General features: G+C 37.3%; 1 protein-coding gene across 6 annotated transcripts in view; it reads left to right on the top strand.

Moving 5' to 3' along the window:
* Positions 1-14,401, top strand: part of amot (angiomotin) — an 89,071-nt gene that overhangs the window by 34,003 nt on the left and 40,667 nt on the right. The window contains exons 10-11 of one of the 6 annotated variants that reach the window (XM_032575776.1): positions 9,220-9,375; positions 9,634-9,692. The exons of the other annotated variants lie outside the window; for them this stretch is intronic. Coding sequence (XP_032431667.1) covers positions 9,220-9,375; positions 9,634-9,670 — 193 coding nt within the window. The 3' untranslated portion in view covers positions 9,671-9,692. The remainder of the gene's footprint in view (positions 1-9,219; positions 9,376-9,633; positions 9,693-14,401) is intronic. 6 annotated transcript variants of the gene reach the window in all.

Raw genomic sequence — 14,401 nt, 5'->3', positions numbered from 1 at the left:
ACTCATCACGTCAATCACCTGCTCTGCCGCTTAATCATCATGTGTTTCACCTGATTTGACACTCAGATTTTTCACTGTTCACCGCCGGATTCTCTGATCATGATTCACATTTAGTTTGTTGCTCCGTTCTATGTCACGGTTCTCCTGTTTCAGGGTTTTGCGCAATGTGCGCGTCGTTATTTTTTCTTTTCTTCTTCTTCTTTTTTTACCCCCTGCGGTGCGGAGCGGTCGGGAAACGCGTATCGATGGAGAACAGCAGACTGTCGTAAGCCTTTTAGCTCAGGTATTCTGATGATTAAAATTCAAAGGTGGTGTGATACTACCGTCTCACACCGGATCACTTTCAGCACCGATGTTAACTATATGAAATGAACGGTCTCTGTGGTATCACCCATGGATGGATTTCTTTATTTAATTTAGTTCATTTTTCAGAGGGTTACACAGTGAGGGTAACGTGATTTTAGTCATCACATGTTTATAAGAGCGATATTCTGTTGTCTTCCCATGGAAGCGTGCAGCATCCAGATGGACAATAAAACACTTTTTAATATAAGTTGCTGCTTTGACATGATCACAGTACTGTCAAAACATATGTACAAAAATCCTCAATAAAACATAAAATAATTGAAAATCAGACACCAGACAAGTGAATCACAGCACCGTCATTAGCCGGCCGGGGTAACGCTGAGCTGATGCGGTGAAGCTACCAGTAGCAGGAGCGCGGAGCTGCGCCAAGAAGCTACAAACACTGAAGAGAAGAAGAGCTACCGTCCACAGTTACAGCCAACTGATTTTTTTAATTTTCTCTCGCACATAGGACTGTCGATGTTAACGCGTTAGCGCACGCGATTAACCTGAACATTTTAATGCGTTAATATTACATAACGCAGATCAATTGAACCATCTATTTTGACATCAGAGCCTCTTTCCCGCGGAGGGTTATCTAGTTCACAGCAGCACGTTACACACGGGGAGCTACGAACAGCGAAATACTTTTTCCGCGACTGCAGACAGACAGCAGCAAGAGTTGAACAGTTTCGACAATTTCTTGTGTTGGATCTTTAACCAACTTTGTGCACATCTAGTTTACTAGCCCGCAATTTCACGTGCACGAATTACACCGGTCACCGGCTGGATCAGAACAATATAGTGCCGCTTCATCACAGGAAATGAAAATAGAGAAACATTTCTAAACCAACGTTTAAAGCAAACTGACTTTCTATAAACTTTCCTGATGTAAAAACCTAGAAAACTAAGAGTCTTTAGACATGGTTGATTTGAGACAAAACATTTTTTGAGAATGTGCATGTTTGATATGGACTTCATGGTATCATAAAAGAGTGGGGCATCCAAGAACTAGAAATTAAAATAGATCTAATAAATAGTTGGCTCCTGAACAAGTTTGGTACCACTTGTATCCATGTATAGTGGAGTAAATTTCTCTTAGTTTCTATTGAGTATGGGAGACTACAAATGTACAAATGCAAGATAATTGCTTGGATTTTAAATTGTTGGCGTGCAGCAAGAGGGGTTTGCACACTGTAAAAAAAGTCAGTAAATTTACGGTAAAAAACTGTAAAAAACCAACAGTTTTTGACCGTCGTATCCAAAAACATTGCATTACCGTAGAAATTACATGGAACTACCGTAAGTCGAAACTGCAAAGAAAGTCAGTAAATTTACGGTAAAAAATTGTAAAATGCCAGCAGTTACTGACCAGAATATTCACAGCATTATACTGCCGTAGAAAATACATGGCATTATCATAACTGAATAAACATATATCCTAAATAATTGTGACAGTCACGAATGTAGAAAATACAGAAATATAGTGTAAAAATATAAGTAATTGTAAAGTTCTTAAAAAATTGTAATATTGCCAGCAGTTAATTACCCTAAACTTAACAGTAGCAATCAGCCAAAATTACAAATTTTGCTGATGTTTAGATCTACAATGTAAAAGCGTAAACAAGACTGCAAAATAATTTTTTACAAAGAACAGAATGCTGGTGTGATATTTTGGTTTCTTTTTTAATAATGCCTTTAATACACCAAACTGAAATCTCAGCAGTAGACCAGGCATCGATCTGGCGATCCACCGATTGCAAAGCAAACTCCTACAGCCAACGCCACCATCATTTATGAGAGCATTTGATCATTAACATTAAGAGAACTGTATGTTAGCCCCTCTTGCTTGAATGAAGCTGAAGTTGGTTTCCAATTGCTGCTTCCAATTTGGGAAATGGCTAAAGGGCAATTCCACCTAATTTTTCACTGCAATCAGCATCTTTAATTTACTCTAGCTAAAAAACTACAACACCTAGACTCTTCAAATCTGGACTAGATTATTCTCAACTCATATCAGAATATTTAGAACCAAGTGTGGGATTTGTAAAACCTTTATCTGATTTGTGAAACTTCAATAAAGAACAATTCTAGTGTTATCCAAAATCATACAAGTTGTAAAGTCACCCATCATTGAAGTTTCACAAATCCCACACTTGGTTTTAAATATTGTGCTATTAGTAGAGAATAGTCTAGAGCAGGGGTCCCCAAACTTTTTCCTGCGAGGGCCACATAGCTGTTCCTTTCTCTGCTCGGGGGCCGGTCTTAGTTTTTGGAGAAAGATACCTTAGAAACTTATTGTCGGCGGGGGGGGGGGGGGGGGGGGGGGCTGTTCTGTCTTTGAAACTGTCGACGGGGGGGGGGGGGGGGGGGGGGGCTGACTACGACACATTCGCGGTCGCTTTTAGATAGATTTTTACCCAGAATGGAAATGGAAAAAAACCGTGAGTGAAACGGTGACTGGGACTGACTAGTATATATTTGAGGGAAAGTTAGTTTAACATCTGCTCAAGAGCCCCCTGGTGGTTGAAGAGAAATCCACAAACCAGAAAATACAATATATGAAAAAATACACTGAATGCTCTCTGGTATGAGGAGGCGGGCCAGATCCGGCATTGCCAGACCAAATGACGCAGGCCGTAGTTTGGGGACCCCTGGTCTAGAGAGTTTTTCATTTTGTTATTGTGATAAATAGTAGGGTTTACAGTAAATGGAGACTGTTATTTGTCATGTAAACAAATAATTATCTAGTTTGCATTGCTGCTTGATCCTTCAGCATCAGCAGCAAGATTCTTTTAACTCTGTTCCTGTAGTGGTGTCCTGAACTCAACACAGTAAAGTCACTGTGCTAACTAAGGTTGCTAACTAGGGTGCTGAGAGCCCAGTAGGCCTGGTCCTTGTCAAGATGCTGCTACTGTCTTTGAAATCAAATTTCTGCTATTTTTGCACGTTCAGGAGGAGAAGGGCAACACATCACAGGTGAGTCCCTTTCACGGTTTCAACTGAAGTTAGCTAACTTTAACCAACTGACAAAGAAATGTGTAGTTTCTGAGCCATGCTGTTTATGTACATGCACTGCAGCTAGATATTTTTACTATATGGAACATTTAATCTTCACAGATGCAACACTTCCATTAATGTTTCTGTAGGAACGGCTGCATAGATTATATTTCTGGTCTACTTCAGACTACATGTGCTTAAAGTTATTGTTAATGGCAGAAGCAACTTTTTCCAAGTTTGGTTCAATAATTAATTTGAATTACTTTGAGTGTGAAATGTTCATGCATGCAAGTTAAATCTCTGAAGAACATGTTAGCTTTTGTTTCAATATTTTGGTAATACTTAGAAGTATAAAGCTTGGCATCAGAGATATTATTTAATATTTTCCTTTGACCTCTTGACTCTCACACCCAAAATACTTGCACTAAAGTCACTGGGTCCATGACAGTTGAAGGATTTGAAGATAAGAGAATTTAAATATTAATATTTTACAGCTTTTCTCAGTTTGGGTGCATCTCTCAGAACAGAATTGAAATTCTTAAAACTACCTGTTCAATCTTCAAATTACTGTGTCACTTCTGCACATCAAAACAATTAGTTTTGCAAGTTTTGCTTTTGTACATCATGTAGCTGGTTATGTACACTTCTATGCTTTTATAATTGTAATTTGCTTTTATCGTCTTGATCAAAATATGTTAACCCTCCTGTTGTCCTCGGGTCAAAATGACCCGCCACTGTGTTAAACCCCCCCCCCCCCCAAAAAATCCCCTAAATGTAATTTTTTTAACTTGAGATTTTAAGACTTTTCCTAGATTGGCCCAGACAATAGAAAAAGTTCAGTGTTGCTTTTATTCTCATTTCCATGTAAGCTGTACAAAAAAAGGTACAAAGATGGTCTTCAGGTCAAAATGACCCGTGAGGCAAATGGAGTTGAAATCAAGGTCACAGAGTTATTTACAAACCATAAAATGTTACAAAGTTTTAGTTGTGTCTCAGATCAATCAGTAGCAGAAGTGAGCAGAGAGTGGAAGGCCAATTTTCCGAGCCACAATGCCAGTCAAACTCTTTCACACCTACTCAAGACTGATGCGATTTGATGACCGTGAATCAAGACCAGCAAGACGTATGACAGACAAACTTGCAGCCATAAGAGAGGTATGGGACAAGTGGGTGGAGCGGTTGCCCTACCTCTACAATCCAGAGCCTGATGTAACAGTGGATGAGCAACTGGTTCCATTTAGAGGTAATCTGTTTTCATATTTGTAATAAAAGTGATTTTCACTATTGATTTCTTTGACTGTTTTCTGTGACACTGATACTAATCACTGATGCTAATGTCTTTTGTCCAAAGGTTGTTGTCCTTTCCGGCAGTATATGCCCAGCAAGCCAGCAAAATATGGGATCAAGTCATGGGTGGCTTCTGAATCAAGCTATGCTTGGAAAATGCAAGTCTATACTGGGAAGTCAACCAGTGGATGCCCAGAGAAGAACCAGGGGTTGCGAGTTGTGCTTGATGTGACAGAGGGACTGAGGGGTCACAATGTGACATGTGACAATTTCTTCAACTCTTATGAACTCGGACAGCAGCTCCTGAAGAGGAAGATCACCATGGTTGGTACAGTTCAAAAGAACAAGCCTGAGCTCCCACCTGCACTGCTTGGGTCAAAGGAGAGAGAGGTCTTCTCCTCAAAGTTTGCCTTCACACCCACCACCACTCTAGTTTCCTACCTCCCAAAGAAAAACAAGAATGTAGTTCTTCTGAGCACACTGCACAAAGACGGCGACATTAGTGACCGTGAGGACAGGAAGCCAATCATCATCCTGGAATAAAACCGAAACAAAGGAGGTGTGGACAACCTAGATAAGGTGATTGGAGCATATAGCTGCAGAAGAATGACTGCCCGCTGGCCCCTGGTCATCTTCCACAACATCATTGATGTGTCCTCCTACAATGCCTTTGTGATTTGGATAGAGATCAACCCAACCTGGATGTCTCATAAGCACAACAAGAAGAGGGTGTTCCTGGAGCAGCTAGGAAAGGCACTTGTAACTCCACTCATTGAAAGAAGGAAGCATGTCCCCCACACAGAAGCCTCAGCAGCAGTTGTGAAAGCTATTCAGAGTGCAGCAGCTCCTGATCAACCTGAGGATCCATCTACCACAGCCACTTCCTCAGCTAAGCCAAGTAAGAGGAAGAGATGTCAGTTCTGCCCTCAGACTGTAAAACACATACTGTGTGCTGCAGGTGTAAGAAATATATCTGCAAAGGCTGTGCACTTGCATACTGCCCTACATGTGCCAATTAGTTGAATGGGTTATGTTATTTTTCATATTTTTGTATTGTACATCCTCTTGTTCACTGGAGAAAAGTAAAAGAAAATTAGTCACTGTGATGAATAAAAATGCATTCGAAACTCATTTTGCACATTTTTTTTCTTAAGCTATAGAAATTCAAGTGGAGAGGGAAAAGTCAAGTATTCACACATTTTGTGGTGAGTGACAATATACAAGATAGAATTTGGTGTTTAAAATTCAATTAAGCTGCTTATATTGGGGGTTTATTGAAGACGGGTCATTTTGACCCGGAGGATAAAGGGTGTATACAGAAAATGAGGACAACAGGACAACAACGTGTCTGTGTTGAATTCTCAACTTCCAAAATAGCATCAGTTCATTGTGTAAGTCTTAACATGCATAAGTCTTAAAGTTGTCATAATGTGAATCATATATTAATTAATTTATATTCTATTATTTTCTAAATCTGTCCTGAATTGGTAAATTGCTCCCAAGTGAGTCCTGAGTTTCTCTAACAGGTCAGTGTATGAACCATTAGCTCAACCAACGATCAACCAGTTTTCTGAAACAGATTGGAGGTGCATCTTGTGAACCATCAGTTGGCAACATTATGCTCTATATAGTCAGAACACAACACAATGTTACATGTCTGAGAACTGATGAACAAGTATCTGGGCAGAGTGAACAGCCAGAGAGAAGAAGAGGAGTGAGGCTGAGGAGGAAATAGTTGGGAGGAAAGCAGAAGAAGAGTCAGAAGAGGCTGAGGACATCTGCCAGTTTCCATCAGTCCAACATCAGGACATGGCTGAGACCCACAACATGATGCTGATGGAGGTCCTCCCACCCTACTGTTCATTCCTTAACCCCACTGAGGAAAAAAGATTCCTCAGTGGAGTTAAGGAACAAAGTGACTATGGAAATTAAAATGTAATGTAATTTCTACAGCACTGTACAGTTTTCCTTGAGGAGATTGTCCTGTGGCTCCTTTTCTACTTTTTTTGTTCTCTGCATTTCTGTCTTTTTCTTTCTGAATCACCATGGCATGGTCCATGAATAAATTATAGCAAAAGCGTAAATCAGTGTTTCTCAATCCTGGTCTTCAGCGTCACCCTGTCCTGCAGGTTTAGGTATTTCCCTTCTGCCACACACCTGAATTGTATCTCTGGATGATTAACAAGCTTCTGCAGTACTTGATTGTCATCCAATCATTTGAATCAGCTGTTCTGGAGTAGAGGCACATCTAAAACATGCAGAGCAGGGGGGCGTTGAGGACCAGGGTTGAGAAACACTGGCGTAAATGATCCTTTTGTAGTCTCTTCTCATGACTAATCGATTTGACTGTCTTATCTGTACATAGAGAGACTATAACTTATTATTTTGAGTCACTGATATGTTAACAGACAGGATTTTAAGAGCTGAACTAAGGATTTTGAAAGCAAACAAATGCTATTTTTCCTGTTTCTACAAATTGTTTTGAGAAATGCGCTTACTGTTTTGTAAATGCCAACAATGACTCGAGAAATGCACCAAAAGTGACTGAGAAAAACTAACCTAGCATAAATTGTCTCAGCTGTATCAATTTGTTTGCCTGTATGAAAAGTGTTCACATTTACAGCTTTGTTTCTGCTAGCTTGCAGGAAATGTAACTTACATAAATGGTTGAAGACAACCTATTGGCCTTCATGAGACTCAGATAAATGGTGAGTATCTATTTCATAAATTGCCTAAAACAGTTATATTTGTTTTTAGTTTGTGTATTTTGTCTGGTTGCAGACCAGAGGATCACACCTGTTGACAACAAACAAAGGTTTAACTACTGAATTTTCAGTCAGAAATGATCACACCACCTGGTTGAAGTACCTGTGTCCATATGCAAGTCAACAAAGGTGAAACAAACATTTAAGCGAATAAGATGTTCATGTAGTGCATCTTTCTAACTTTTTCTTTTTGTTTTCCAGCAGAGAGGAAACACCCGATTGACAACATGCGAGTCTCAATTTCAACCTGTGACTGGGAAGACTACAACCATCCTGAGCAACGTCTGATCTCAGCGACTTGTGACTCTCAACCCAGAACAAGAATCCTTTTATCACCATTTTGTCTTCTACAATATGTTATCTCTTATGTGGACACATACTGTTTGTTTTGTTTTTGTTTTCCAGATCTCAGTAATACCGTGAGGAAACTGGACATAAAATAGAATCAGTTCTTTTTTTAACTTGACTTTTTAAATAGAAATTGTTTCTTTAAGTGGATTACTCGTAATCTGTATTTTTGTTTAATTAGAAATTATTTTCTTTATAACTTTCTGTATAGAAATGCTTGACAAGTTACACTTCCTTGGTTGTTGTACTATAATTTGTATGGTAAAATTCTGGTAGGAACAGAGACCAGTAATTTACCATAAGTTTTTTTTGGGGGGGAGGGTTTACAATAAAATGTCAATATATCATACAGTCTGGATGTGTTTTTCACTCATGTAGATATTATGCCTCAGTCAGCATGACCGTATTTACTACGGCAAAACCACATTTTATTTTTTTTAAAATATTTTAGGAAGTACGGTATTTTACCGTATTTTAAAAATACGGTAGAATCCTGCATTTACAACATACGGTGAAAAACTGGCAGCTGTGGTTGCCAGAATTTTACCGTATATTAAAAATACGGTAAAATCCTGCATTTACAACATACGGTGAAAAACTGGCAGCTGTGGTTGCCAGAATTTTACCGTATATTAAAAATACGGTAAAATCCTGCATTTACAACATACGGTGAAAAACTGGCAGCTGTGGTTGCCAGAATTTTACCGTATTTCAAAAATACGGTGAAATCCTGCATTTAGCAAATACGGTAAAAAACTGGCAGTTTTGGTTGCCAGACTTTTACCGTATAAAGACGGTAAACTTCTGGCAACTCAGCTGCCAGTTTTTTACCGTAAAATGAGGCCGTTTTTTTTTACAGTGCACAGCTGCATGCATATTTACATTTCAAGCATACAAAGTTAGGCATACATAGTTATTAATTGTGATTAATCAGCCAGTGCCAGATTCTGCTATGGGCAACCGCCCAGTGAGGCATCTTGTGGGAGTGACAAGACCGACCTCTCACCCCTCTCACCGCCCCAGATACTCCAATTGCCTGTGTTTCACTGTAACTTCCATCCTTCTGTCCATAGACTAATGGATGGAAGATATAGTGAGATATTGCCATCTGCAACTTTATGTCTACAAATAGAGGCACAGAAGTTACAGAAGGTGTCTCTGTCTGCAAACATAGTATATGGATAGAGACAGATGAATGTATCTGTCTATGGAAATGTCTCTGTGTACCTGAGTATTAAGTTAAAATTATAACTAGTATCAATGAACATTGTTATTTTTCAGAAAACAGTATGAAGGGCACAAGCGGGTCCAGCAGTGGCTTTTGCCACCTAGAGTGTTTTTTCATAGATGAGAACTATTTCAATAATGCCTTTACAAAACATATTTGGTAGTTCACAGGCATCTAATCTAAAAATGTAATATGTACTTAAAAAAACAAAAGAGTAATTTTGAATAGTCTCCTATCCATTTTTAGGCAATTCATAAGCCTCAACCCAGAAAGTGGAACAAAAGCTGCAAACGGAAAAGTAACATCAAAACCAACAGGACGACTTATGCTCAACACTAGGACAACAGTGAACCTGTGTGTCTCCATTCTCCTCCTTCATGAACCAGTGGAACGTTTAAAATGGTAAAATTACACATTTACACACAATCAGTTCTCTTACTCCATCTTGCTCCCTGTCTCTTTTTCTCTGCCTTTCTCTCTGTATCTGTCCTGTTCATTTCTAATAGACAGACAGGAGGACAGCAACAGTGAAGGAAGGTCAGAGAGTGTCTGTCCACTAAACCTTTCCTTTTCATCCTGTCTGTCTTTAACCGACATAAATGTAGTTTAATGTGCTGTTATCTCATGTATTAAACATGTTTTTCTTTCTTTATCTTTTAGCAACCCTTTGATGATTTCTGGAGAAGTTCAGGACTGAGACCAACTCAGAACTCATCCATGTTGGTTTTGTTTGGCTGTTCACTCAGTCTTAAACTTGCCCAAATGTTTAAGATGTACTGTTGGGGTTCCAATAAAGTTTTGAAAAATATGTAACTTCAAAATTTGACATTGCTGAATCCCTTCCTTATGGAGCCCACTAGGGGACATGAGGAAATTTTTTTCTTTTGCGTTCCCTCGCAAAACCTTTTGCGTTCCCTCGCAATACTGTATTGATCAGTTATGCAGCATAATTGAATACTGTAAGCCTTTCTTACGGTGGCCGCCGTACTTTCTGCTTTAATACAACACTGTAACAAATTACTGTATAAAAACGGCCAAAACTGAACAGTATCATACTGTTTCTATTGAAAACGGTACTGCACCGTGAAAAACAATGCATTCTGGGCAATTATTACTGTTTTTAATAAAATACTGTAATATACTGTGAGTAGCATTGCATTTTGGGAATGATGTTAGATTCAACGGCAAGGAGGCTCTCTTTAAACAGAACGCTACTGTATTTCTCAAGAAGACACGTCGTTGTGACATGTGGAAGCAACCTCTAGAATTTTCTTTACAAGGACTATCCATTTGAATCCTGCATTTTATGAGCCAATCCGGTAAGTTGGAGCATAATTTATTTGTCAGATGATGTTGTCATACAGTTGTCATTTTTAAGCAGACTGTAGCTGTTTGAAAGTTAGCTTAGTTAATCTGTCATGCTGTAATAAGGAAGCTAGCATAACATTATTTGATATATCTTGACCCTGACTCCTTAAGCATCATATGCTAATCTGAAATTACTGCATTTTCAGGCGCTTTCTTGATATCAACCCTGAAAGAGGGACCAAGGCCAGCTGTGGCAAGATTGTCTCCAAGAGGACAGGAAAAACTGTTCAAAAGAAGTCGGTCACTGTCAACCCCCGTGTTTCAACTCTGCTAAAAAACCTCATGGACTTTGAGTGGAATTTCATATAGGTTAGTGAGAACTTTCTAACCAGGCTATAGATATTGTTGCCCCTCCGCGCAAAAACAAACAAACAAACAAAAAACTATACAGGCATGAAGGCAACTTATCCCTGAACAGGGGTGTTCTTGAGAGATTTTTTTTGGTTTAAAGGTCAGCATAATCTTAGATATCTCTTTTAATTTATAGCATAAATTTTGTTAAGGCTCCCACTTTCTGTTCTTCAGATGTAATTTGTAATTTTGACTGTACAGGCACAATGTTTAACTTATCTTGGCAGTGTGTTGTCAAATATTGTTTCATTGTTTTATCATTTGAAGTGGGAGCTCTGATTTTGCCCTAAAGGAAATTCAAGTCTAAATGTTTCATTTAAATTTTTATCAAAACTAAAATTTGCAATTTTTTTTCTATGCTTTAGATTGAAAATTAAATGTTTCATTTGTTTTATGTTGCATCATATTGTTCCTCACTTCCACTAAAAGTAGTATTTTGTATTGAAAAAGTAGTGTGCTGAGTTGTACAATGCATTATTTCATAATTTCTTTCATACTTATTTTATTTCAGACTAATCAAAAGGCCACAATTCATGCTTTATTCAAAAACTCTTTAAATCAGTTATTAAGAAATTTATTTTACAAAATAGATGGTGATTTTCTTACTGTTTTTCCAGAATACGACTTACTTTGGACAGTTTACCCTCAACATTCTTGTAGAAAAGGTTTAGGTTTAAGGCACACATACGTTGTCGTTTCAAAACCTTCTTCTTTATTATGTGGCCCACTAAAAACTGTGTATGAGTCAATGTTTGAGTTGGTTCTTTTTTTTTCCCAAATAAATGTTGGTTGACATGATGGAACTTACATTTTCTAAGTGTTTTTTTTATGTTTCTATTTTGTATTGGAAATTTACAGTAGTAAGCTGTGTGTGAATTCTACAGTAATGATACCATAGAAAAACTGTAATATACTGGCAACACAGCTGCCAGTAGTCTACTGTAAATCTGATAAAAACAGCAATGTGCTGTAATCAAAAGATTTCTTTTGTGACAGTAATATACTGTAAAGTTGATTACAGTAAGGGTACTGTATAATTAACAGTAAAATGCTGGCAACCCTGCTGCCAGCATTTTACTGTAAAAATACAGGGCAATTTGTTACAGTGAAGGTTATGTGAGGTTTTTCCATGAATGTTAGTATCTCGTTGTGAAATATCTGAAGTTTTATATGTTCGTAGTCTGAATGGTTTACAGGGCTGCTTTCAATTCCATCTTAGCCTTAACAGACATAAACATGCAGTAAAAAATATCAATTTTCAGTCAGTTTTTTGCACCAAACAGTTAATAATAATAAACAAGTTTTCACTGAGGTTCTGTAAGAGCCATATGAATGAAGTAAGTAATTATTGATATGACAGAAGAACGCGACTTTGACACTTGGGTGGTGGGCGTGTCGATGTGGGCGTGACTGTCATCAAGTATGAATGATAAACGGACAGATGAGATTCCCCGAGTTAACCCAGTGCGGCCCTTTACCACCATTAGTTTGTCGTGTTTTTAATAATAAAACGTGTTTATTATTATTAAGTCTTTGGTGCAAAAAAACCTGATTGAAAATCGATTTATTCACTGCATGGTTATGTCTGTTAAGGTTGGAACTGAACATAAAAACGGCCCTTTAAACCATTCAGACTACGAACACAACAGAGACACAATCAGAACTGTCAGATGATTTATTACCCGCGATAATAACTCAGAAATAGTCCAAATAGTTTGGATGTATTTTTATTTCTTTCCTACTTACAGAAAGTTTCTGTTTATATTAAAGGTTTGTGGTACATTTTTATACTAAAGAAAGATATAAAAATTCAGATATGTCACAACAAGATATTAACATTTATGGAAAAACCTCACATAACCTTATATTAAAGCAGAAAATACGGCAGCCACTGTAAGAAAGGTGTACAGTATTCAATTATGCCTCATAACTGATCAGTACAGTATTGCGAGGGAACGCAAAAGTTTTGAGAGAGAACGCTAAAGAAATTTTTTTCCCCATGTCCCCTAGAGGGCTCCATACTTCCTCCCTTCAAAGGAAGAAAACGACATTTAGAATTTTGACTGGAAATTTTACATGAAAAGCTGGTAAAACATTGTTTTTATGACTTTGAAATGCAGTTTGCTTGGAAACTTTGACATTTGGGCACTTTTGTTTTAGTAAAGATTATTTAGTTCATTTTATTCAATGTAATATTACCATGAGGGTAAATGTATCAGTTATGTTGTTAGATCAGATTATTTTTCACTTTGGTTGCAATACTTTGATTTCTATGTAACAAGCAAATATTGCTGTTGCAAAATAGTATATTTTGTTTTGCTTCAGTTTGTCAGATTTAAATTGACAATAAAATAAAGCGATTTTAAAATATACATGTATATATTTTTTTAATTAGAAAAATAAAACATTTTTTGAAAGTTTGGTAAATTAAGTTGCAAGTTCACATTTAAACTTTTAAAAGCTAGCAAAGTATGCAGTTTCATGAACTACTGTAAAATGACAACTTTTTGTAATTCTACTACAGGACTACTGTAATTTTATTATGACAAAAATCTGATGAAATCACAGTAACCATGTTATATAATTACTGTGCTATTTAAAGAAAATACAGTTAAACAAATCAAATTACAGTAAGATAGTAATAAAAACTAGAAAATTTCGGAAGAAATTTAGCCGGGGCCTGCCAAGGCGCGCCCGTGGCTCTGGGCCCGGCGTCGTCACGCTACAAATCGGCATCGATGCTAAAGAACGCCGCAACGTAATCAGTGGCACGCGGAGAATCGCAAGAACGTTAAGTAAGGCGGACGTGCACCATTCAGTATTATAAAGTAAGTATATCAGCTAAAATCAGCAGAAACGCTAATGTTAGCGTCATTGCTTTCATCAGTATGTGGGAAATCACTAGGATATTTTCTATAATTGATTTACTCCATTCAGTATACTAAACATTGCTAAAAAGTAAAATAAATAGCTAATAGCTTATTGAAGCTAAAATGCTAACGCTAATGAACCTTGCATTGAACTGTTTAGTAACAGTTCAATGCTCATAAACTGCAGGAAGGCAGTTCATTAGCATTTACCTAATGATTGTCACAAATATAAATTTTCAATAACGCACACACACACAACATATTACAGTTTAAAAATATATATTGACCTTATGTTAAAGATTTCTACAAACGTTTTACAGGTAAAGTTTACAATGAACCAAAATTACAACATTTAAAGAATACCATAAATTTAAGAATCTAATGTCTCTGCAATAAAAAGAAATTGCTATCTTTTTTATTTTTAAACAACACCTCATATTGTTAAATAACTGATTTTATGTATTCAAGTTTTAAATATTACATTTGAGTTTGCATGGATGTAAAATTACTGCTCAGTTTAAAAATTACAGTATCTTTAAACTGAGCAGTTTAAAAATATGCTCAGTATTTTGAAACTGCTCAGCTAAACTTCGCTCTTTAGCTCGTTAGCTTGTCGATGTTTCAGTTTTATTCGCTGGGAAAATTATTCTTTGTCTGCTTTGAAGATAAGCAGACAAATAATAAAAAACAAGTTTTGATATAAACTCTCAACTTCATTCACAAAACTTTTTCGTTATTTATTACACAACGAACATGCATTTCACATAAGAACAAAACAATGAGGTGATGTTGCCTGTCCTTGAACACAACGCTGATCCCTCTTCACCCCGTCACCAACT

Source organism: Xiphophorus hellerii, chromosome 11 (assembly GCF_003331165.1).
Source record: "Xiphophorus hellerii strain 12219 chromosome 11, Xiphophorus_hellerii-4.1, whole genome shotgun sequence".
NCBI lineage: Eukaryota > Metazoa > Chordata > Actinopteri > Cyprinodontiformes > Poeciliidae > Xiphophorus > Xiphophorus hellerii.
The sequence above is the reverse complement of the archived record's forward strand: the minus strand, read 5'-3'. Positions and strand labels throughout refer to the sequence as shown.